Source organism: Megascapheus bottae, chromosome 11, assembly GCF_031878675.1.
Source record: "Megascapheus bottae isolate mThoBot1 chromosome 11, mThoBot2.hap1, whole genome shotgun sequence".
NCBI classification, from domain to species: Eukaryota; Metazoa; Chordata; class Mammalia; order Rodentia; family Geomyidae; genus Megascapheus; species Megascapheus bottae.
The window spans coordinates 8,571,698-8,594,600 of NC_143519.1; the positions used below are offsets into that span (position 1 = coordinate 8,571,698).

The 22,903-nt window shown below is 37.0% G+C and overlaps 1 protein-coding gene across 3 annotated transcripts in view; it reads right to left on the bottom strand.

The window, feature by feature from the left end:
* Positions 1 to 22,903, bottom strand: part of Pcca (propionyl-CoA carboxylase subunit alpha) — a 274,525-nt gene that overhangs the window by 164,194 nt on the left and 87,428 nt on the right. For all 3 annotated transcript variants that reach the window (XM_090341922.1, XM_090341920.1, XM_090341919.1), the window contains 4 exons: positions 13,143 to 13,221; positions 7,932 to 8,034; positions 5,719 to 5,813; positions 3,963 to 4,113 (listed from right to left, as the gene is read on the bottom strand). In XM_090341922.1, the coding sequence (XP_090198048.1) occupies positions 3,963 to 4,113; positions 5,719 to 5,813; positions 7,932 to 8,034; positions 13,143 to 13,221 (428 nt within the window). The remainder of the gene's footprint in view (positions 1 to 3,962; positions 4,114 to 5,718; positions 5,814 to 7,931; positions 8,035 to 13,142; positions 13,222 to 22,903) is intronic.

Here is a 22,903-nt window from a genome sequence, read left to right on the forward strand (position 1 = left end):
TGCTTGCCTAGCATGCATGAAGACCCGGGTTCTATTCCTTGGTACCACATACTTAGAAAAAGCCAGAAGTGGTGCTGAGGCTCAAGTGGTAGAGTTCTAGCCTTGAGAAAAATCCAAGGACAGTGCTCAGGCGCTGAGCTCAAGCCCAGGACTGGCAAAAAAAAAAACAAAGAAAAAAAATAATGAAAATAATTTGGGCTGGGAGTTTGGCCTAGTGGTTAAAGTGCTTGCCTAGCATGCATGAAGACCCGGGTTCAAATCCTCAGTACCACATATAGAAAAAAAAAGCCAGAAGTGGTGCTGAGGCTCAAGTGGTACAGCTCTAGCCTTGAGAAAGTCCAAGGACAGTGCTCAACCCCTGAGCTTAAGCCTAGGACTGGCAAAAAAAGGGGGGGATCAGAATCACCCCCATTTGTAAGGAAATGGAAAGACTTGGAAAAAATCATATTAAGTGAAGTAATCCAGACTCAAAGGGACATAGGCTCAATGGTTTCCCTCATTTGTCATCATTAGTATAAACCTTAGACTCTCCTAACAGAGGTTTACAATAGGGCAAAACCTAGATACATAAAGCCATTAGGAGGAGACTAAAGGAAAGGACCCCCAAGATATAGAAACGAGAGCCACATAAGGTGTGACTGTTGTTCTTAATGTACTATGTGATTTCTCATCTCTTTTGTTGTCCCTTGGTATCTCATATTGCTACAGTATCTTACCTTGTTATCTGGTATACTGTATATATGTTTATTTGTTTATTTGAAATAGGATGGGGGGAAACAAGATGAGGGGGGAAAACAAGATGAGGGGAGGGGGTGGGGAGGGAAATGGGATAACAATGATTGTTAAGTAATGCACCTTCTATCTGGCAAATATAATGTATAACCCTTCTATTAATTATAATAAAAATGGGGGAGGGGAAACTCTACATTTGTATCAAAGATCAGAGCTTATCACAGGTAACTTTTTATGGAGCAAATGGTCCCAGTACAAGACAAAGATGATCAAACATGGCTACAAACATTGTGCATTACTTACAAAGAAACAAGTATAATATCTGAATACAGAAGAAAAGAATGAATAAAAAGCTAACCATTGGAACAGAAGCAGAGCCCACCTTGGGCTCAGATCTCTCACTGGGGAAAAGAGTAGGACAATTAAGGAAACCCACTATAAGGTCACAGAACTGACTAGACAGAATAGTGGTTAAACTGAAGTGCAGACAGCAAGTGAATCAAGACTCCCTTAGTGGTTATGGCCATGGCCCTCAAAGTGATCATAGAGCTCTACATCATTTGTGGCCAGGGCCTTGTGGAAGCAGGGACCATATCCCCAGGAAGCTGCTGCAGAGTGAAACATGGGTGCCCTCTCTGTTGAAAGCAGTAGGCAGAGGAGATGATGGCCAGTAAGTGCTAATGGCCAGCATGTGCCACTGGACGGGAGTTCATGTTGCCATACCATGTCCAGTGAAGCCATCACAAGCCCTGCTTCATCAAGAGGCCCAACATATTCTTAGCACAAGATCTTCGACTTTCACAGAGGATTTCCAAGATAATCTTAGGGAACTAACAAAGGGGAAAACACCAAACCAAGGTATAGAGAAGAGAAAATATCCTTCCTCTTCATGCCACTATTAAAAGTCTACTTCTGAGGAAGAGGCATAAGCATGAAGACTCAAAGATTCAGAGGAAAAATCATAAAAGAATGAAATAGGAAATTAAAAAAACTCAAAACCACACTCAACAGTGCATATAAAGGATAATCATACCATAACCAAGAATTCAAGTCTCACTCAGCACTGGCCTGGAGTGACTTGACTATTCCCTTGCAAACTCCACTGACCACTAAAAGAAAGAAGAGTTGAGCCCATTTAGGAGCATAAGCATGATTTACTTAAGCTCTACTGTTAGCTATCTACGACCCACTCAACCCAGTCCTGGTAAACTACTAATCTATTTATGCCACAATAGACCAAATATGTTTTGGAAATGGTGTAGTAGATTAAATAGAATTTCCTCAAAATTCATGTCCACCCAGAACCTGTGAGTGTGGCCTTATTTGGAAATACAGTCTAACAGAAGTAAACAAGGTAAGGTCATACTAGAGTGAGATGACTGCTAAATCCAATATGACTGTCCTCATAGAAAAAGGGAAAAGGGAACTGTGGACTGGAGGTGCACAGGTAACAAAGAAAACACAGACCAGACTTAAGCTGCCACAAACCAAGGAGCATCCAGGATTGTCAGCAATCACCACGAGCCAGGAGAGGACTGTAAGTTGCCCTCAGGGTCCCTATGATATCGGACTTTGACACCCTAAACTATGAGACAAAAAGCTTCTGTTGTGATCTTTCATTCTGGTAGCCCTAACAAACAAGAGGAATACAATAAAAATGGAAACCAAGAATCTATAGAAATTAAATAGGTAAATAAATGCTGGAGTTTTCTTTAAAGAAGTATCATACTAGGATTACATAACAATCTGTTTGAATCAGACAAATAAATGAAAAGAAGCCAGGCACAAAAGGCACAAAAGAATAAACATGACTGATCCCATTCATTCAAATTTTTAAAAGAATAAGGGAACAGACAAAACAGATCATGCTACTTAGGTGTTCATAATTCAAAGAGAAAACTATCTGGAGACCAAAAAAGGTGTTAAGAATTCAGACTAGGAGACAATTCTAGAAAAAATTAAGGAGAATGACTAAAAGGAAAAGGGAGAAGAAGGGGTATCAATATGCAAGAAGTAATGCATAACATATAATGCATAATGTGAGAAGCAATGCATAATTGATGAATATAACTGTAACTCCTCTATACATTACCCTGACAAATTAAATTAAATTTGGAAAAAAGAAAAGGGAGAAGGAAAAGGAGAAAACAGGAGGAGGAAGAGCAAGAAGAGGAGGAGGAAAAAGAGAAGAGGAGGAAGGAAAAAGGAAGAAGAAAAAGAAAAGAAGGGAGGGGTAGGAGAAGATCAGCAACTATAGATGTGCTAACTTCATAATTCTAGATATAGCTGATAGCTGGATGATTTTATGCATTAAAGTAATTTGTTCAACAATCCACTTAGATTCTATATACTATTCTGAATGCGTATAATTCACATTTTAAATAAGAGAATAAAAGGCAAAAGGCAGGGAAGAAGAGGAGTGTTTCAGAACTCCCCTCAAACCTTGATTGGAATTAGGAAATTATATCTTCAAGACAAGATTGCTACTGGATTTTTCTCTTTTTTTGTATTTTAATTACATTTTATCATTTTTATTCATACAAAGAAGTTGTGATTCAACTGCTACTGGATTTTTCTAACTTAGCCAGAAGTAGCAACTCAACAATTTTTCTGGGAGCCTGACTGGCACTTAAGCTGTAGCAGTCAGTCTCAGGAATCTAGCTTTCCATCCTTCTTATAGCCCTTTACAGAATTTGCAATCACTTAATCCCCTCTGTTCATAGTATCTATGATAGTTCCTCAATAGAAAATGAATCCTTGCCAATACAGTTTAGTCTAAAAGGTTTAAAAGGAAACCAAAGAACTTTGACCTCAAAGTATTGATAGTAACAAAGCAGGAAGGCCAGACACTGACCTTTAAATCCATAAGATACTTACCTCTCCCCCTTGACAGATGTCTACATCATTATAAAAACTAGATGTTTATTAAGTTCTGAAACTAATTTTTAACTTTATAAAACAAACAAAGAGTGGGGAAAGGAGGCAGGAGTCTGGCTTAGTGGTAGAGTGCTTGCACAAACACCCATGTTCCATTCCTCAGTACAACACACATAGAAAAATAGCCAGAAGTGGTATTGTGAGTCAAGTGGTAGAGCTCTAGCCTTGAGAAAACCCAAGGACAGTGCCCAGGCCCTGAGCACAAGCACAGGACTGGCAAAAAAAAAAAAAAAAAGAGTGGGTAAGGAGGGTTAAAGACAAGGGGATGGAGATGCAGACACTGTTGCTGTTACCTGGAGTCTTGTATTCATTTCCAAGAAGTAAAAATTCTTTCTGGAGTCTACAAGGAACTCCACAGTGCCAGCAGAGCAATACTTCACCGCTTTGGCAAGAGCCACAGCTTGTTCTCCCATTGCTCTTCGAGTCTCAGGATCCAAAAAAGTGCTGTGAACACAGAAAACAGCAGTCTGCACTCAGAGTAAATCAAGTTAGGCTTTATGTGCATTATATAAAATGTCTTCCCTCAACTTTAAAGTTCACAATATTATGTATATACATACTATATGTCCATTTCTCTACTAGGCTCATTGTTTCTTTCTTCCTTCCTTCTTAAGACCTAGCCCTCGACATAGGCCATGACACAAAGAGGGTATTATTCCATGTTAGCTGCATTAGAATGTTCTTCACACAATGGTGGCTGGCTGTAATAGTAAATATCCCAAAACTCAGTAAAACACTGGAGTTTCATAAGGCCTGTGCCAGTCAGTCACTGTTTCTGCACCACTTCTATGTATTCTATTAGCCAAGTAGTCACAGGATGCAGAATCAAGTAGTCGTAACATAGGTCCTTCTCCTCATCACTCAATAAGAGCCATACCAATGGACTTGAGGGCCCTATTTTAAACCAAAATAGGGTTTAATTTTTAATATTACCCTATGATGAAAAGCTCATTCATATTTAATCTCTTTAAAAAAACTGTACACGTTATATTAAGGTACGCTAGTTACACTAATTAAAGCTACAACTGCATATACATTTTACTGCCTGGTCATTCAAAACAACTCTGTACATTCAACTGGGATTTCAAAGAACAACAAGAACACCAGAATATATACAAATACCAACCAGGAATCAACTTAAAAATGAGTATCCATGAATATGCAACAGAAACAGGGCACCAGAGACTCACATCTATAATGCTAGGAGGCTGAGATCTAAGGATCAAGATCTGAAGCCAGCCTACGCAGGTAAGTTCTGTAACACTTTTATCTTCAGTTCATTACAGAAAAAAGCCAGAAGTAGCATCGTAGCTCACGTGGTAGAGTACTAGCCTTAAGCAAAAGGAGCTCAGACAGTGCCCAGGCCCAGAATTCAAGCCCAAGGACTGGGGGGGTGGGAGGAGGAATGCAAAGCAAAGCACATGGAAAGTAGCCTAGAGAAGTACCAAAGTTGCTCTGATATATCTACCAGCATTCCACCAAGCAATTTTCATTATGCCACATGGGTCCTTTTATGATAGAAAAAGTTCAGGTCCTACTCTACAGAATCTTCACTACTAAGAACATGGAAGACATATAATCTAGAAAGACAACAAAACAGCAGCAGTTTCTACACTATCTTGAAGCTGGTACAAATCATAAATGATTGTCTAACCAACTTGGTAGTAAAAATTCACTTCTTTTTCAAGAACGCTCTTTTATGTATTAGTATACTAAGGAAGATAATTAACAAATCCTCAATTTAAAAATAGGTTGGAGCAGGGAGTTTGGCTTGGTGGTAGAGTACTTGCCTAGCATGCACAAAGACCCGGGTTCGATTCCTCGGTACCACATACATAGAAAAAAGCCAGAAGTGGTGGTAAGGCTCAAGTGGTAGAAAACCCAAGGACAGTGCTCAGGCCCTGAGCTCAAGCCCAGGACTGGCAAAAAAAAAAAAAAAGGCATTAGTAGAACCTATATTAAGTCAATTATAGCCAATAAATGTTTCTAAATGTAGAAAATACATAGAAGTATGTCATATTATAAATGTTCATCAGGAAGGAATTTTACCTTGGTGCTTCCTCCACCACCTTTTGATTTCTTCTCTGAATTGAGCACTCTCTTTCATTAATCCACAAGGCATTTCCATGTTTATCACCTAAAACCTAAGAAAATTATCTTTTGAAAAACACATAGCCATGCCCACTAAGTAAGTGTGTCCAGTTAATATTTTCCCAACACCTCTTGATTTGTAATACTCAAACTTCACTGGACAAACATACCTCTAAAAACATTCTTTAGGTTGATGTTAAAGTCAGCCTCTTCAGCAAAAATGGTGCTGGAAAAACTTAGCCACATGGAGAAAACTAAAACTAAATGCCATCACATACTTTGTACAGAAATAAATTAAAAATAGATCAAAGACCTTAAAGATCTAAAACTTTTGAAGCTAATGTAGAAAAAGAGATAACACTTGAAGATACTGTATACGAAACAATTTTCTGAGTAAAACTAATGGCTTAGGAAATAAGAGCAGAAACTGACAAATGGAATTAAATCAAATGAAGATATAACCTTCAGAATGGGAGAATATCTTCAAATATACATCAGGTAAAATATTACTATCTAGACTATACAAAGTATTTCAAAAGTCAAATAACAAGCCAGGCACCAGTGTCTCACACCTGTGATCCTAGCTATTCAGAGGCTGAGATCTAAGCATCACAGTTCAAAGCCATCCCAGGCAGAAAAGTAAGACTCTGAGCTCCAATAAACAACTCAAAGAAAGGTAGAAGGGGCACTGTGGCTCAAGTGGCATAGGGCAAGCCTTGAGCATAGAGGCTCAGGAATTCAAGCCCCAGGACCGCAAAAATTTAAAGAAAGTCAAATATCAGAAGAATAAAAAATCCAAATAAGTGGGTAAATGAATTAAATAAACATTTCTCAAAAGAAGTACAAATGGCCAATAAGTATTTAAAGACATGTTCAAAATCTTTAGCCATGAAGGAAATGCAAATCGAAGTGATAATAAAAGTTCATCTCACCAGTCAGAATGGTCATCATCAAGAAAACAAAGAACAAATGTTGGTAAGGCTGGGGAGGACAACCCCTTATTATACTGTTGGTGAGAATGTAATCTAGTGCAACTGCCAAGGAAACCAGAATGAAATTTTCTCAAAAAATTGAAAACAGTACTGTCATACAATCTTGCAGTATGACATTTATCTGGAAGAAATGTAAGGAAGTCCACAATAGAGATACACCCAGCACCTCATAAGTGTCCAACTATGGAGTCTGCTAGATGTCCAACTACAGATGAATGGATAAATGAGACATAGAATATAAATACACAAGGAAATATGTTAGACCATAAATAAGAACAAAATTATGCACTTGCAGGAAAATGGTTGGAATTGGAGATCACCATGTTAAGTGAAATAATTCAGACTGAGAAAGACAAATATTGCATATACTCTGTAATCTGCATAATCTATACTTTAAAGAAAAGGGGGAAGGGGTTGAGAGGTTGGCCTAGTGGTAGAATGCTTGCCTAGCATGCACGAAGACCTGGGTTCGATTCCTCAGTACCACACACATAGAAAAAAAAAAAAGCCGGAAGTGGTGCTGAGACTCAAGTGGTAGAACACTAGCCTTGAGAAAGTGCAAGGACAGTGCTAAGGCCCTAAGCTCAAGCCTAGGACTAGGGGGGGGGGGAAAAAGGCGAGAGGATATTTCTAACATATAAAAACCAGAGCTGTCATCAATATTTCAGAAATCCTGCTTTGTTTTGCTAAAATACATACCCACAACACCCACAACCACTATAAAATTGGACTGCATATTAATCTGAACAGAAAAAAAAATGAGTTACACATCTCTAATCTCAAGCTCACAATAGAATGCCTATTACAGTAAAGCACAGATACATGAGGACCTAAAACAATATGAACTCCAGGTTAGGGCTTCTTTTTTTGTTTTTTTTAAATGTCCCAGAATGAGACTAAATGATTCTTAAGTGAAATATATTTGTCTAGTCAGACCTCTTAGAATGACTTTCCTTTGTGTGTTTTTTGTCTCATTCCCATCTGAATCAACATCCTAGCATTTAAACAAAAATATACCAAATTCCAAACGCCTGTGTCTAATCTATTTTCACTTATTCACACATCCCCAAAGAATTCATAAAATCATTCCTCTGGAGGAAAGAATGCACTTCTCATAAAATTAAATGATACTACTTAAAAGTCCTAATAATTACAAAATACTTTAATAAATGTACCGACCTGGATTTCTATATGACGAGGGTTATCAATAAACTTTTCTATTAGTAGCCTATCATCACCAAAACTAGAAGCAGCTTCTTGAGATGAAAATCTAAAACCATCTCTGCAAAGCAAAAAGAAACAGCAATCAGAATTTTAAAAATATATAAAAACAAAAACAAATATCTATACTAGCTTATAGTAAAACGGAGCAGAAACATTTGATCAATGTACAGATAAGTGAATTAACTTTAGTTTTAATGCAATTCTCACTTTGATTGAGATATTTAACTTTCTTGATCAGAAATTTTCTACTCAAACAGATTAACATTTTTCACTAATTTTATATATCACTGACAAAAGAATTTTAAAATGTGTATTCACTTCTCAGAAGTTAAGAGATAGAACAAAAGGTAAAGGGCCTGGTCAGCCGCACAGCTGCCCCAAAACAACCACCACTGTACTTGTCAAGACTAAAAACACAGTTTCAAGATTCCCAAGAACATTTCCTGCCATTCTAAATACATACCCTGAAATGCAATTGTCTCCACATACCCATATAGAGCATTACACCTTTATTTTCTTTAAAATGGATCAAAATAACTCAAAAACACAAATTTCATTGCTTTTTATATTTTATTTCTAAACCATTTTTATTAAAATGAGTTTAGTTATCCATTAAAAATTCAAACTTTGAGCAAAGTGTGGTGGTTCACACCTGTAATCCTAGCTACTCAGGAGGCTGAGACCTGAGGATCTTGGTTCAAAGCCAGCCCAGGCAATACAAAGCCAAGAGACTCTTATCTCCAACTAATGACTAGAAAACGGGAAGTGGGGCTGTGGCTCAAGGGGTAGGGCAGTAGCCTTAACCTGAAGGGCTCAGGGACAGCGCCCAGGCCAGAGTTCAAACCCCATGGTCCCCCCTCAAAATCAAACTTACCTAAAGGTAATGACAATTTTTGTTAAGGCATTGATAAGTTAAAAATATAACATGTACAATTTTTCTAGTTATAATAAAGCTTATTTGCAAATTAAATATGTGTATTTAACTTGTATTTAAAAATATTATAACCAAGCTCTCCTAATCCTTTCTTATGCAAACAGACCATCTGGCAATATTAAAAATAACTAACGGTGTGTTTGGTTTTTACTGGAAACATATAACATTGCAGGTAAACACTGACTAGAGGACAAATTTCAAAATGTTAACTTAAGTCTTATTATAGCCACCTTACAGAAAAGTATTACATATTCTTAGACTTTCCTTCCATTTTTGATTTAGACAAATGGAGTCTACATCTCAGGAGACTGCAAACTTCAAAGAAACTAGAAGTATAATGAATCATTGTTTCCAATGGCCATATAACCCACTTTTTATTAGATGGTATATAATTCACAAAAAGAAAAACATAGTACTCTGCACTTTGCCTCTGCTCTAATGATTGAGAACTTTGATTTTGCTTTTAAACCAAGAACACCAAAAGTTAAAAAAAATCAAAGCCAACACACTATGGCTTTGAAAATATTTGAAAATGTTATAGGCACATTTTGAAGGTAAAAGAAAATTGTGTTGAGAATATCCTTTAGAGTTGGGCATACAGCTCAGTAGACCCTGGGTCCAATCCTCAGCACTTCAAGCACACAAAAACCATCTTTATAACTCATTCAAATTACACAAGTTTGTTGATCACCAAACATGAAACTATAATGTAGATGTAGATATACAAAAGAAACTGACCTCACAGTGCCTAAAGTCTAGTATAGATATGCAAACCCACAGACATCATTCATATCGCACATATCACTTAAATACAGATAAGACAACGAAGGCTACAGAGACCACATTCAACAATCTTCAAGAGTCTCACCTCAATTTATTATATATAAATACCAATTACTCTTTCCAGTGATATAAAGATTCTAAGATAAGTCACAGATGTTACTTTCCTCAAAACAGCTAAGGAAAGATGCTACAAGAGAAGATACTCCTTTAGATAAAGTGTTCAAAGCATCAAAAATACTCAACTTGGGCCAGAAGTTTGCCTAGTGGTAGAGTGCTTGCCTAGCAAGCACGAAGGCCCAGGTTTGATTCCTCAGTACCACATCCACAGAAAAAAGCTGGAAGTGGTCCTGTGGCTCAAGTGGTAGAGCTCTAGCCTTGAGAAAAGTCTAAGGACAGTGCTCAGGCCCTGAGCTCAAGCCCAGGACTGGCAAAAAAAGAAAAAAAAAGTTTCATAATTTATCAAGCTGAAGACAGTAAAATTTTTACATAGAAAAATACATATTCTTATAAATCAGATAAATATTTTTAGAACATTACTTGTCAAGAAAGGGTTATTTACCAAAAAATGCCATATGAATGGATATAATGACTTCTGGAAATATCAAATTTTGAGTTAAATGCACAGATCAAAAACAGCACAATAAATCTTCCTGGCTTCTGAGTAATCTCCCCATAAAATAGTATGTTAGGCCGAAAGTTTGGTCTAGTGGTAGAGTGCTTGCCTAGCATGCACGAAGACCCGGGTTCAAACCCTCGGTACCAAATGCACACAGAAAAAGCCAGAAAAGCTCTGGCTCAAGTGGTAGCTCTCTAGCCTTGAGAAAGCTCATGGACAGTGCTCAGGTCCTGAGTTCAATCCCCAGGACTGATAATAATACTAAAAATACTACTACTAATAATAATAACAATAAGTTACTAACACTAATCTGAAAAAAATGTGGCAAGATGGTATGCGCCTGTTAATTCAAGCTATGTGGAAGGAATACATACAAGAACAACAGTTCAAGGCAAGTTCCCTGAAAAACAATTAAGAATTTATCCAAAAACATAACTAAAGCAAAAAAGAGCTAGAGGCATGGATCAAGTGGTAGGGTACCTATCTCAAAATTGGGAGGTCCTGGGTTCAAATCTCAATACCATAGCAATAACAACAACAATAATGTTCAAAGTGCTATAAAATTCATGGGACCCAAAACAACAGCAAAACACAAAACTTAAAGCCAGAAGTGGGACTGTGGCTCAAATGACAGGGTGCTAGTCAGCCTCGGGCAAAAAATTCTCAGGGACTGCTCTTAGGCCCTGGGTGGCATCAGGGACTGGTACATAAACAAAAGCAGCACTGGATTCGCTGGGTACTGTGGTATGTGCCTGTAGTCCAATTTGTCAGGAGGTTGAGGCAGGAGGCTCTCTTGCTTCCAGGAATTAGTTCAGGGCTATCTTGGCCAAGATCCTGTCTCTTTCTCTAAAAATGTATTTATTTTGGTCCAGTTCTAGGGCTTGAACTCAGAGCCTGGACACTGTTCCCTAACCTTCCCACTCAAGGTTAGTGCTCTACTATATCAGCCACAGTTCTACTTCTGGACTTTTGGTGATTGGAAATGAGTGTCTTGGGGATTCTTTCAGGCTAGCTTTGAACCACAATCCTTAAGAGTTCAGCATCCTTAACAGCTAGCATTACAGGTATGAGCCTCCTGGGTCCTGTCTCTAATAGCCTCAGTGGTATAGTGCTTACCTAATATGAACACAGTCTTGAGTCCGATCTACAGAACAGCAAGTAAATACATACATATATACTTACATACATATATAAATACATGAATAAATAAGTGATTCTATAAATAAATGACTAAATTTTAAAATGCAAAAGATCAAAGGATTACACAAGACTTGAATTATACTGAAATATAAACATCAAAATACTTAGGATAGCGAGATGTCTACTCACTTCTATAATCATAGCTACTCAGGAAGCTAAGACTCAGAGGATCTCAGTTTGAAGCCAGCCTGGTCAGAAAAGTACACTACAGTCTACCTTCAAAATAACCAGCAAAAAGCCAGACTAGCAGCATGGCTCACGTGGTAGAGTACCAGCCTAGCAAATGCATACCTATGTATATGTGTATTTAGGATAGTATTTTTATCCTAAATAATAAGCTCCAAAAACAGGTCAACTACTCATTACAATTTAAAGATCTTTAACACCATAATGGAATAAAAGAATAAGTGATTTTTCTACTAGTGAAAAGTTCCATAGATACTATTAGTTTGGTTTGTTGCCATATTGGAAGAAACACAAAATCCCAAGTACAGGCTACTTAAAGGAATATGTCCATGTTTTGTTCATCCACATTCATGAACCCCTCTCCTAAATTGTATGTTACTGAGTTCAAAGTTAAAAAATCCTTGACCTAATTTACAAGATGAAAGAGAACAAATTTTTCCTACTTTTATTCACTGTTTTATCTCTGAAACCTAACTAAAATCATGAGGAAAGGAAGAAAAAGCAGATTTAATCATTTAGAAAACCAGATTACTTCTGGGTGAAGAAGGCAAGAAAATCAACAGCAACCCTTTGGGTTTTTTTATACCATCTTCTCCAAAAACAATATGGATTTCTCCTATGGCCCAATCTGAAAACAAAAAATACAAATGGGTCCAGAGCTCCTTAAAATCTTCTAGTATAGGCAGTTGCCTGATTAACTGTTTTCTTATTAATATGTCATCATGCACTGTTTGATTTCTTAAAAAAAAAAAAAAAGAGGACTTCTTACTTCTTAAAACATTTAGCCAGGCATGGCAAGACATACTTTATTCTCTATACTGATACTGAGGCAAGAGACTCATGAATTTGAAGCCAGCCTGGGTTATATAATGAGACCTTATGTCAAAATAAGCAAATAAAAAGTTACTTTTTATTCTTAAAACTAGAAAGGAAAAAAAAACTGATTCTAAACAGAGGAAGAAACATATAGTAACCTCAAACTCAGAAGGGAAGGGAAAAGAACTAATTTCACATTATAAATTATCGAAGTAATTCCCTATTTCTATGGAATAGCAAAAGCAAGTACACACTGAGCCCATACAGAAACTCTCAATGAAATACAATTGCTCTTAAACTTAACTCTTTAGACAATATTCTGAATTTCATAGCCAAAGGACAACACAGAATTGTTACTATAGTTTTTTCAAAACCCTGTAAGATCAAAATGGAAAAATACACTGTTAATGAAAGAAAAACTAAAATCCTTTCCCTAATAAGATAGTCATCATCAAAATACAAATAAGAACGGTTCCTGCATAGTATCAATTTTTCTCCCATTCTAAGGAGTAAAAATTAGATGGGTATTATAATTACTCTATTATGCTTTGGATATCTGTTTATCTGCCTGTTTAATAAAACTCCGGTAACTGCAATGTTCATCACGAGTGTATTTTGGACAGCCTCTCACCTGGCCTCTTCGTCATTCCAAGCGATGCGCATGCCTTTCCCTCCACCACCTGCCGAGGCCTTGATCATGACGGGGTAGCCTGACAGCGGGGGAGAGTGAGACACAAGTTCAGGCTTTGATCATCTGGATGTATTAACATGACAACTGACCACATGTCCAATAACCAAGAAGAGGATAACTAATTTATTTAAAAGTTCCTTTCTTTAGAGTCAGGAAAACAATACCAATATAATTATCACACACATATATACTCATATATATTTGTATTTGTATTAAACAACTATATTAGTCCATACATTCTCTCAGTTATCATAAAGATATAAGGCAAAATCCACAACAAAGGGTTATTTCCAGTTAAGGTTTCATGAGAGAAGATAAAAATCATAAAATTGCCACATACAAGACTATTTAGTTATAAAAATTTACTATAATTATATATCAAAAAAGTTAATATCTTTGGGAAGAGGATTTCTGAAAACTTGGTAAAATATTTATATATTTAATGCCATTTGCTAATGATTTTTCCTGAAGAAAAAAGGCAATCAATAAGACCTTGAAGGACTCTTCCTGGCCTGTGATTCTATGATAGCACTGTACTCTAGCTATACGAATCCTTAAAGAAGTAAAAAGGAAGAGAAGGGCTAAATGTCACAGACCTTTGACCCCTTTGCCACAAAACATCACCTTAACCAGCAAAATAGGACTGAACTTCAGTTAAAATAGGACCTGCTTCCAAAATAGCCCAGTATTAATTCAACTAAAAGTATTTGCTCAGGTTGGTGCAGAATAGCATTTTAAAACAATGCTAGGTTCAGTGAGAAGAACAAAGATAAATACCATATTGTTCTTACATTAAGGGACTTAAAATCCTGGAAGAGACAGGCAAAAGACCCAATAATTTCACCATTGGGACTCAAGCAAGCAAAGGATCTTAAGAAGGTTTGGAGAAAGGGAATTGGATAAATACAGAAAAGGTCATTTCAATGAAGGATGAGCAGGATTTAAACATTTTGATTAAGAAACACAACCAAAACAGAGATGAAGACAAGCTGAAGAAATCAGTAAAACTCATTTGAAGTATAGCCTATTTGCAGAATGGCAGAGAAAAACAGGGGAACTGGAAACAGACTAGGGGCTTTGACAAGGAGATTTAGCACTCTTTCACCCTGAAACACACATGAGCTCTCCTGTGATGTGTTCCTTTGGGAATTTGAATGATATTTTTCTCACTCAGTGCTTCTACTCATGATCAATCTCAAATAAATAAATTAGACTGAAATTGGTAAAGAAAATTTAGCCTGTGTTTTGGGATGTGAAGAATTCCTACTACAAATTCAAAACCTGCCTGCCCACAAAAATCCTGTTTACAGCAATTTAAGGCCTTTTAAACTAAAGGATCTGTACCTTTCTCCTATCAAAAAGAATTAAAAAAAAAAAAAAACCACCCAGAACAAAGCAGCCAGGTGCGGTGAATCACACCTGTAATCCTAGCTACTCAGGAGGCTGAGGTGTGTGGCTTGCAGTTCAAAGCTAGCCCATACACTAAAGACTATGAGACTCTTATTTCCAATTAACCACTAGAAAACCGGAAGTGGGGCTGTGGCTCTAAGGGTAGGGCTGTAGCCTTGAGCTGAAGAACTTAGAGACAGAGCCCAGCCCAGAGTTCAAGCCTTATGACAGGGAAAAAAAAAGTCACCAATTCATGGACACAAATTATGTAGCAGGAAAGAGAAGAGTCCTAGTGTCCACATTCCATCTCCATGATGCTCAGTTTCCTTGAGGATTAGTTTCCAGGGTTTTTCCTCCAATACCAAGCTCAATCATTTACTCTAGATCCTTCACATGATTTATGAGTTGCAAAGTAGATGTGTTCACAGAACACATAAAATAACTATTAATAAGAAATTATTACTGTCCAGAAAAGATGAGGTAAATAATGAATGAAATCATGTACAATAAAACAATATTGTTTCTCAAAGAAAAAAGTAATACAGCAAGAAACCTGGTTATACCTGTGAGCTAAAGCACCAAGATTCTCAAAGAGACATGTAACAAACCAAACGTAAAAAAGCTGGGAGGGGTGGGCTGGGAGAACGGCCTAGTGGTAAAGTCCTTGCTAGCATGCACAAAGCCCTGAATTCGACTCAGTACCACATACACAGAAAAAGCCACAAGTGGTGCTGTGGCTCAAGAGTACAGAGCTAGCCTTCTTAAGGACAGTGCCCAAGGACAGTGCCCAAGCCCGGAGTTCAAGCCCCAGGACTGGCCCAAACACACAGACACACACACACACAGACACACACACACACAGACACACACACAGACACACACACACACACACACACACACACACACACACACACACACACACACACACACACACACACACACACACACACACCAAACAAAACAAAACAGCTGGGAAGGAAGGAGAAACTAGAGAAGTTAGTGATTATATCCAAGTTTAATTTCTGAGCTATATTCCAAAATGATATAAAATTTTGTTTTGTTTTTTTTTAGCTCAACTTCTTATGCCTGGTAAGTTATTATTCTCCATGTACAGATCTCCATTATTTTTTAATACAGTGCTAGGGACTGACAATTGCTATTCCAATGAGCTATATACCCCAGCCTTCTATCTCCCCAGTATGAAAATTATTACTTTTGGCTAAGAGATTGCTTTAAATTTAAAAAAAAAAAATCTCAAGATCCCACTGTTACTTTAGCATTTCTTTACCATTACAATTCTGTCACTGGATGTCTTCTGCTACTGTCTCCTCACTCCTCTACCTAGTCGTAGACGTAACCTGCCTACTGGTACTCCAGCTCCAGCCTGAAGTTAACTTTAGCTTTGCCCAGTTAAGGAGAAAGGAACACTTCCAAAAAGAAACTTACTAAATCCTGGGTGGGTAGGGGTTGTGGGGGTTAAAGAACTATAAGAATTTATGCTATCAAAAGATTTAAATGGCCAGGCATTAGTGGCTCATGCCTGTAATCCTAGCTACTCAGGAGGCTGAGATCTGAGGATCACAGTTCAAAGCCAGCCCAAACAAAAAGGTCTGTGTGACTCTTATTTCAAATTAACTACCAGAAAACCAGAAGCAGTGTGATGGCTCAAAGTTGTAGAGGGCTAACCTTGAGCAAAAAAGGTCAGGGACAGGGTCCAGGCCCTAAGTTCAAGCCCCATGACAAAAAAAAAAAAAGCAACTCTTTAAGCAACTCCTACCACACACATGATGGGCACAACCTGCAACTTAAAAGCTGATAAAATGACATCTCCATGATACAATATGGGTCATTTATTAATAAAAAAAAGTCCATTATCTTTTTTACATATATTGCATTTATACATACAGTTTCTTGAACATTCATAGGCTATCACAAATAATGGAGGAGGGAAAATAAGAAGATGGAGAAAATACCCTATTCCTAACTTAATCAGAAACTGCTCAGAGGCTTAAAATATATACATATATATATGTATATATATATATATATATATTTGTGGGTAAGAAATCTACAAACAATTGCAAGGCTTTTGTTTCCTTAAAGAAAGATTCGAAGTAAAAGGAAAATATTTCAGGGACAGGGGCAGTAGCTGAAAAGAAGCAATGAGAGGACTATAGACATTTCTAAATAGACCTCTCAATAATAGGAAATGGGACCTTAGAAGAAAAAAATAAAAGACTCAAGAGTGGTAAAAACAAAAAATGCACAATAGATAAAAAATAGAAGCCTGGCACTAGTGGCTCACATCTGTAAGTCTAACAATTCAAGAGGGTGAGATCAGGAGACTAGAAGTCCAATCTACCCTGAGAAGAAAAGTCCGTGAGACTCCATATTCAAAAAAAAAAAAAAAAAGTAAAAAACCAAGGAAGAGGCATAGACCAAGCCAAGTGTGGAACTCTTGAGTTTAAACTCCAGTATCAAACAAAAAAACAAAACAAAACCAAGAAAACAAATGTATTTGACATACTGTTTTATGTTCCTGTTATAGAAAATGGTTCACTTGCATTTCAAAGGGTGGGTGGGGGAGCAGAAGTTACTATTGATGAGGGCAGTAAGAATCCAAGTTGTTTTAAAGAATATTCCACATTTTAAAATATCTGATTATTTATTCATTTAATTTAGATTAACAAATATTTTAACTACCACATAGGTAATATTCATTTTTGCATCACTTAAGAAAGAAGAAAGTGGGCTCTATTTGTCTCCTTACTGATAGGCTTGATTAGTTAAAATCTGTTAAATTTCATCATGGAAAACATTCCATTCTGTCACTATAATTAGAAAATAATTTGTAAACTGATATTTTGAAGCCATGAATATTTTATAGCCAAACTGTATTTAACCCACTGGTAAAAATGAATGTTAATGGTCCTTATTTTAATCATTTCTTACTTGGTTACGAAATAAGCTTTTAAAAATGAAAATCTTTAATGATTTTTATTGTTGCTTCTCCATTAGCTGAAATAATGCCTACAGAATAACAGTTACTAAATAAATATACTAATTAACAATTTAGGTGCCCATATACTATTCCCATCTAACGTTATTCATTGTACTGTGTATGTATGTTCAGATTTCATATGGTTCTGTTTATACACACAATGCTTTAATGAATATTTTTGTACTTCCTGCTTAGAACCATGTATAAAAGGTACTTAGAGTAATGTGTAGGAATACAACTATTGAACAGCATGCAACTCCTAGATATTTTTTATTTAAAAAAATAAACAGGGCTGGGAGTTTAGCCTAGTGGTTAAAGTGCTTGCCTATATATATATATATATATATATATATATATATATATATATGCCAAGTCAGTGGCTCATGCCTACAATCATACCTACTCAGGACACTGAAAACTGTGATTCAAAGCCAGCTCGGGCAGAAAAATCTATGAGACTTTTATCTCCAATTAAATCTCAAAAGGGCAGAAGGGGTATTGAGTGGTAGAGTGCTAGCCTTGAGCAAAAAGGAACTCAGGAATAGCACCCAGCTTCAGAGTTAAAGTCTTAGATCCAGAAAAAAAAAAAAATCTTTTCAGGGGCCGGGAGTTTGGCCTAGTGGTAGAGTGCTTGCCTAGCATCACGAAGACTCGGGTTCGATTCCTCGGTACCACATACATAGAAAAAAGCCAGAAGTGGTGCTGAGGCTCAAGTGATAGAGCTCTAGCCTTGAGAATGTCCAAGGACAGTGCTCAGGCCCTGAGCTCAAGCCCAGGACTGGCAAAAAAAAAAAATCTCGAAGAAGCAAAGTGTGTTTCATTTCATTTTATACATAGAACCAAAGAACAATTCATGAGAGAAAAAGACTGATACTTGGTTCAATACACATACACACACACACTTTTGCCATAAAAGTAATGTTCTCAAGAGAATGTAAACACAAATCATAGAGTAGGAAAACAAAATATTTACAAGACATATATCTGCAGGTTCAGGTTTTTTTTTTTTTTCACGTAGTTGCTGTGGCACCATAGCAAGTCAGAGCTGCCTGAGCCTCTCTGTTGTGTTTTCTCAGAGCAGATTGGAACTTTCATTGTTGGTTTGTTTGGGTTTTTTTTAACTGAATTTTTTTTGTCTTTACTTTTTTGGTACTGGGGATTGAACCCAGGACACAAGACATATATCTGATGATAAAGACCTTCTATCTAAAATTTTCATGGCTCTTTTGGGGGGGGGGGCAGACCTGTGGCTTGAACTCAGAGCAGGCTCTGACCCTAAGCCTCTTTGTACTCAAGGCTAACACTCTACTACTTGAGCCAGAGCACCACTTCTTGCTTTTTGTAAGTAGCTTATTGAATATAAGAGTCTCAAGGACTTTGCTGGCTTTGAACTGTGATCCTTAGATCTCATCCTCCTGAGAAGCTAGGATTAAAGGCATGTATAGTGCACCCGCACCTGCCTTCTATTGTTTTTCAAAGCTCAATAGAGTAAGCTAAGAATCCAATCTAAAAATGGGCAAAAGAAATGGGCATCTCAACAAAGAAGATATTCAAATGGCAAACAATGCACACATAATATGTCATCAAATTGCAATATTACTACATGCTTGTATGAATTACTAAAATCCAAAACAATGACAACATCAAATGTCAAAAATAAAGGATTTCTAAATAAGAAAGAAAGAAAGAAAGAAAGAAAGAAAGGAAGGAAGGAAGGAAGGAAGGATAGCTGGAGTATTTCCAAATTGAATTTGAATTACAGCAAAACACTGCAACAGACAACAGCAGACAAAGGGTCAAAGGAATGGCTCAGGTGTGGACCACTTGCCTAGCAAATACAATGTCGTGAGCTTAAATCCCAATATCATCAGAAAGTGTATGTGATGAGGGGGTTAATAATAAATAAGGGTACTTCAAATAGAAAAGAATAAATAAAACTAAATCTAAATTTATCAAAAGAAAGAGATAACAGACATCATCACAGTGGAGATGTATGGGAGGAGAAAAAGGAATAAGAAAAAGATGGTAGTTTTTCTTTGGTTTCGGGGCTTGAACTTAGGCCTACACACTGTCCCTGAGCTTTTTCCACACAAGGCTAGTACTCTACCACTTTGAGCCACAGCACCACATCCAGTTTTCTGGTAGCTAATTGGAATTAAGAATCTCATGGACTTTCTTGCACAGGCTGGCTTCAAACTCCAACGCTCAGATCTCAGCCTAGGATATAGGCATGAGCCAGCAGAGCCCATATCTCAAAACACAGCAGTAAGCACAATCAGTATAAATTAAGCAAACTCTCCAATTAAAAGATAAAACACTGGATCTAGGGCTATAACCAGAACCTGGGTTATCTCTAACACTGGTGTAAAAGGGGGTGGGGGGGAAGATGCACTGCTAGTTTGAATGCACATAAATAAATATCCCATCTTTATAAGGGATTATACATATCTTTTTTTTTCTTTTTTTGTGGGTCATGGGCTTGAACTCAGCCTAGGCACTGTCCCTAAGCCCTTCAGCTCAAAGCTACCATCCTACCCTAGAGCCAAGCCCCACTTCCCATTTTCTTGAGGTTAACTGGAGATAAGAGTCTCAGGCCCTTTTGTGCCCGGGCTGGCTTTGAACCTTGATTCTCAGATCTCAGCCTCCTCAGTAGCTAGGATTGCAAGCATGAGCCACTATGCCTAGCAGGATTATACATATCTTTACAAGTGATATAACTGAAGTGACAGTTCACTAACAGATGAAAGGACAGAAAATACACAAGGATAAATAGATTAAATCACTTAAAATCAGACTTGAGAGCAAAAAAAAAATTTTAGTCTAGGTTTTGATAAAAAGTTTAGTTAAAAAATAAAATTAGTCAAGACATGTATACTTAGCTACACATGTTATACTACTATATTTATTAATTCAATACAGACAGAACTGATAAGCAAAGAAAAACTAGGTATTGTACTTTTCCAAAATGGGTATTCAAAAATCATCTGTAAATGGACCTTCCCTACGATCCCGCCATACCATTCCTGGGCTTCTATCCTAAACATCATAACCCAGAATATGATAAGGACACCTGCTCAGCTATGTTTATCTCTGCACCATTCACAATAGCCAAGTGATGGAAACAATCCAGATGCCCTACTGCAGATGAATGAATACAAAAAATATGGCATATATATACAATGGAATTCTATATAGCCAACAGACAAGATAAAATAATGGCATTCGCAGGAAAGTGGATAAATCTAGAGCAAATCATGTTGAGTGAGGTAAGTCAAGACCAAAGGAACAAAAGGCACATGGTATCCTTAATATGTGGATAATAGATCCAAACAGTACAAGAGCAAGGACTCAATATTTGCATACCCAAAGCTATGGACATGGTATTGGAAATATAAATACAATTACATAGACATAAAAATTTATGGCTCTACAGACATAATGTTTTATTACATAGATTAATATCTATCTATGACACACAAACCCTCAGCCTAATTTTAATTCTGTTCTAAAATCTAAGTGTCAGTGATTGTATCTAGAGATTCCCTTCTTGAACACTTGTTTTAACATGTCATTTGAAATATGATGTAAAAATCAATGTTAATAAATTCTTTAATAAAAAAGCATCTGTAAAATAAGCCTATTAGGATAACCAAACATTCTAAAAGTAGTCATACAATAAAATATAATATACTCCTTCACCAAAAAGTAATTTTCACCAAATCTGAAAGGTTCTAAATGAAAAAACATTATATCCATTTATAACAAGGCAATTAAATGAGAATACAACAAAAAGTTCAAGTTTTCAGTTGTTTTAAATTTTATTTTGCTAAATAATAAAAGTCAGGAATCATAATGATAATCTGATAGCACTTAGAAATAAAAAAATACATCAAAATTATAAAATAAAGTTCTCTGTTCAGATCTGAGTCAGGACATTTCCCTCAACTTCTAGTAACTTATATTCACAAGATGCCCCCATCAAAGGACCAGCCAACAGTTAGTATTTAGTTGATATGGGTGTAACAATGTAACTACCTTGCCCTAACTTGGGACTACTTTGTAAAAGCAGCTACTCTTCAATATTTTCTTATAGGATTAGGTGGGGGCTTTGACAAAGAATCTTAATTCAATTTTATCTTCAGCTAGCTTCCTTCACTTCCCCAAGTGTGTCAGAGATTATTTATATAATAAACTTTTGAAACCTGTCTCTAATAAATTCTAAGCTATAAGACAACATTTAAAAGTCCATTATAGCAATAAAAAAGATGATACCAATTCAAAAAGAACAATGGAAATGGAGACTGAAGAATTCAAGACATACATAAGAAGATGATGATCTGCAAATTGTAGGACTTTTAATGAAAAATAATAGTGAACATCAAGCCATAGAGAAAGCATCATTAATTATCAAAATTGCGATTTGCCTACTGATTATGGTCTTTTACTCACAATTAGTTATGTTTAGTTTAGTATCATCAGTATCAATCTAAACTAAGGTTAGCTACTTGTCTTGGAACACTTTAGACTTTTTAGTCTATTTAATATGTATTAAAAATGAGTACTAGCCAGAAGTGGCTCACACCTGTAATCCTAGCTACTCAGGAGCCTGAGATTTGAGGATCACGGTTCAAAGCCAGCCCAGGCACTTAAAAGTTCAAGAGACTCTTATCTCCAATTACCCATCCAAGAAAACTAGAAGTGGCTCTGTGGCTCAAGGGTCTGGTAGTAGCCGTGAGCTGAAGGGCTCAGGGACAGTACCCAGGCCCAGAATTCAAGCCCCACGACCAGAAGGGGGGGGATGGGAAATGAGTACTAAGTTAGGCACTGGTGGGCTCATGCCTGCTACTAAGGAGCCTGAGATCTGAGGATAGTGGTTCAAAGCCAGCCCAGGCAGAGAAGCTGGTGAAACTCTTATCCCCAACTAACCACCAGAAACCAGAAGTAGAATTCAAAGTGGTAGAGCAAAAGAGCTCAGGAACAGTGCCCAGGCCCTGACTTTAAGACACATGACTAACCCCACCCCCAAAAAAAGGGAGGAAGAAGGGGTGCCCTAGAGATGTGCTTCAAGCAGCAAGTATAAAAGCTTGAGTGTAAAACCAAACAAAAAACAAACTTGTCTAAGGTTAATCATATGTCTTGAACTCAGTGCCTGGGTGCTGTCCCTGAGCTTTTGTACCCAACGCTAGTGCTCTACCACTTTGAGCTACAGTGCCACTTCCAGTTTTCTGGTACTTAAGTGGAGATAAAAAGCTCATGGACTTTCCTGCCAGAGCTGGCTTAAAACTGAGATCCTCAGGGGCCGGGAGTTTGG